This window comes from Polistes canadensis, unplaced genomic scaffold (genome assembly GCF_001313835.1).
Source record: "Polistes canadensis isolate GaletaPanama2010 unplaced genomic scaffold, ASM131383v1 scaffold_88, whole genome shotgun sequence".
NCBI lineage: Eukaryota > Metazoa > Arthropoda > Insecta > Hymenoptera > Vespidae > Polistes > Polistes canadensis.
The window spans coordinates 527157-529185 of NW_014569635.1; the positions used below are offsets into that span (position 1 = coordinate 527157).

Below are 2029 nucleotides of genomic sequence, written 5' to 3' on the forward strand. Positions count from 1 at the left end.
TAAGATATTGCGAATTTATTTATATCTGTTCTTTCTATAATGTTGGAGTGATATTTGTTAATAGTTTTTAATATTTCATCCGGATATATTACATTATATACATATCAAAGGATATGTATATAAAAGAATAAAAAAGGTTAATAATGAAAATATTATTTATAATATAACATGTGCGTAATGAAATAAAAACAAAATATCATAAATAGCGAATAAACGAAAATTTTATTGTTAAATAATTTTATATACAGTATTATTTAACATAATTCTTTTTCTTTGACCACAATAAATAGTTTCATAATAATTGTGAGCCCAACTGTCGACAGTAGGAAAAATTACAGTTAATCAAACGGTAAATAATATAAAAAAATACATAACACAGATATGATAAATGTTTTTATATAAAATATTAGCAACTCATAGGGATTATAAAATGACACGAATTTAATAGTTTATAGGATTGCTTAAATTATTACGTCCCAATGCTTGAATTTTATTCGCTATTGTATATTTGATTTCTATAACAGATATTATATGCTATTCGAACAACTAATTATTTCTTTTTTACATGTGTCATTGAATAGGAGAAGGCTCAAAACCAATCTTCGAAAGGGAAGAGTTACAAAGTTCTTCCAAGAAACATAAAGAAATCGAAGAACGTCGTACAGTGATGGCTATTGAAAGTGGAGACACAGGTGTTTAATATAAATATTTTTTACATAAAAATATTACTTTGTGCGATACTTATCACTAAGTACACGCGAAAAAAATTAAACTTCTTACATTTATTTATTGCTAGGTATATTAGAAAAGATAAGATGTGAATGCGCATCGTTTCCTATAACTCACAGACTCTTATTCTATTTCTCTTCTATGCTAGCGTAAAATAAATTACCCAAACATTAAATGGATTTGACATTGTGTAAGAAGTTTCATTTGAAAAATTGTATATTTTTTTACAATAGATTCTTTTTACATTTTAACAATTAACATCAGGTAACAAATCGGAATCATTTAGAAGACGTTCTCCATCTTCTAATTTGTTAGGGCATCGTAGCCAACGTTCTTCGTCTTCTCGACGTTCCAAGTATGTAATACAATTATTATTAATGTTGATATATTAGTATTTATTAATAAATAAAATAACGATATGAATATGATATTAATATATTTAATTTTCGAATGAATATAATTATTATTATTTAAGAAGTGGATTACTTATGTTTAATCCATTAAGTTGATTAAATATTTTTTCATTCGTTACTTAAATAGTATTACATAATATTATGTCAAGTATTGCAATATTTACGAGCATTAAAGTTCTTACTGATTTTTAATTAAATCATACGTATATATATTTATATGGATATTTTACATTGAGTATTGCTTGAACTTGGACATAACATTCGTATGAAGTACCAAAAAGTTGCTAATAACATTAGTTTATGCATTAATAAGAAACAATTAAATTATTGTACGTTTTTAAATGTTGAATATTATTTGTTAAAGAAAATATATCAGGGATATCATACGTATGTTAGAAATGTAATTCTATATGATTATTAATTAAAATTCTCTATTATAGGTCAAAAGAATCAATAGATTCGAGTGGTAAATCTGACTGGAATATTAGCAAAAAAAGTGATAGGTAATTTTGATTTAATTTATATTTAAATGTATAAGGTGTCTGAGATATTTCATCAACCAATGTATAGAAACATTAACAACAACGTTTGGTCCAAATAATTTCAGATACATTTTGTATATTTTAAAAGGATTAAATATAAGAGCATAGTACTATATATAAATAATCTATTAATGTAATTATGCAATGTTTCATAGACGACAAAGTAGAGAAAGATATCGTGAAAGAGATAGAAGAGACAGCGAATATGATCGTCCAAGCAGTAGCAGCAACAGGTACAGATCATCTCGAAATAGGGAGAGCTCTTATCGAGAGTATGGAAATTATCGACGTGATTCTTCTCCCGAACAAGATTTTAGTCATAGGTAAGCGTAAAGGACGAACGTA

The 2029-nt window shown here is 25.6% G+C and overlaps 1 protein-coding gene across 2 annotated transcripts; it reads left to right on the forward strand.

Annotated features, from left to right (window-relative positions):
• Positions 1–13: 13 nt before the first annotated feature.
• On the forward strand, positions 14–2023 carry LOC106786903 (arginine/serine-rich coiled-coil protein 2-like). Of its 2 annotated transcripts, XM_014748783.1 has the most exons (6): positions 14–136; positions 291–349; positions 582–692; positions 994–1084; positions 1583–1645; positions 1840–2023. In XM_014748783.1, exons 3-6 carry the CDS (start codon positions 668–670, stop codon positions 2009–2011), a joined length of 351 nt encoding a protein of 116 aa, XP_014604269.1. In that variant the 5' UTR covers positions 14–136; positions 291–349; positions 582–667; the 3' UTR covers positions 2012–2023. The 2 variants fall into 2 exon arrangements, with proteins under 2 accessions (XP_014604269.1, XP_014604270.1); XM_014748784.1 differs by lacking the exon at positions 14–136 and having other exon boundaries at positions 225–349; positions 1045–1084.
• The last annotated feature ends 6 nt before the right edge of the window (positions 2024–2029 follow it).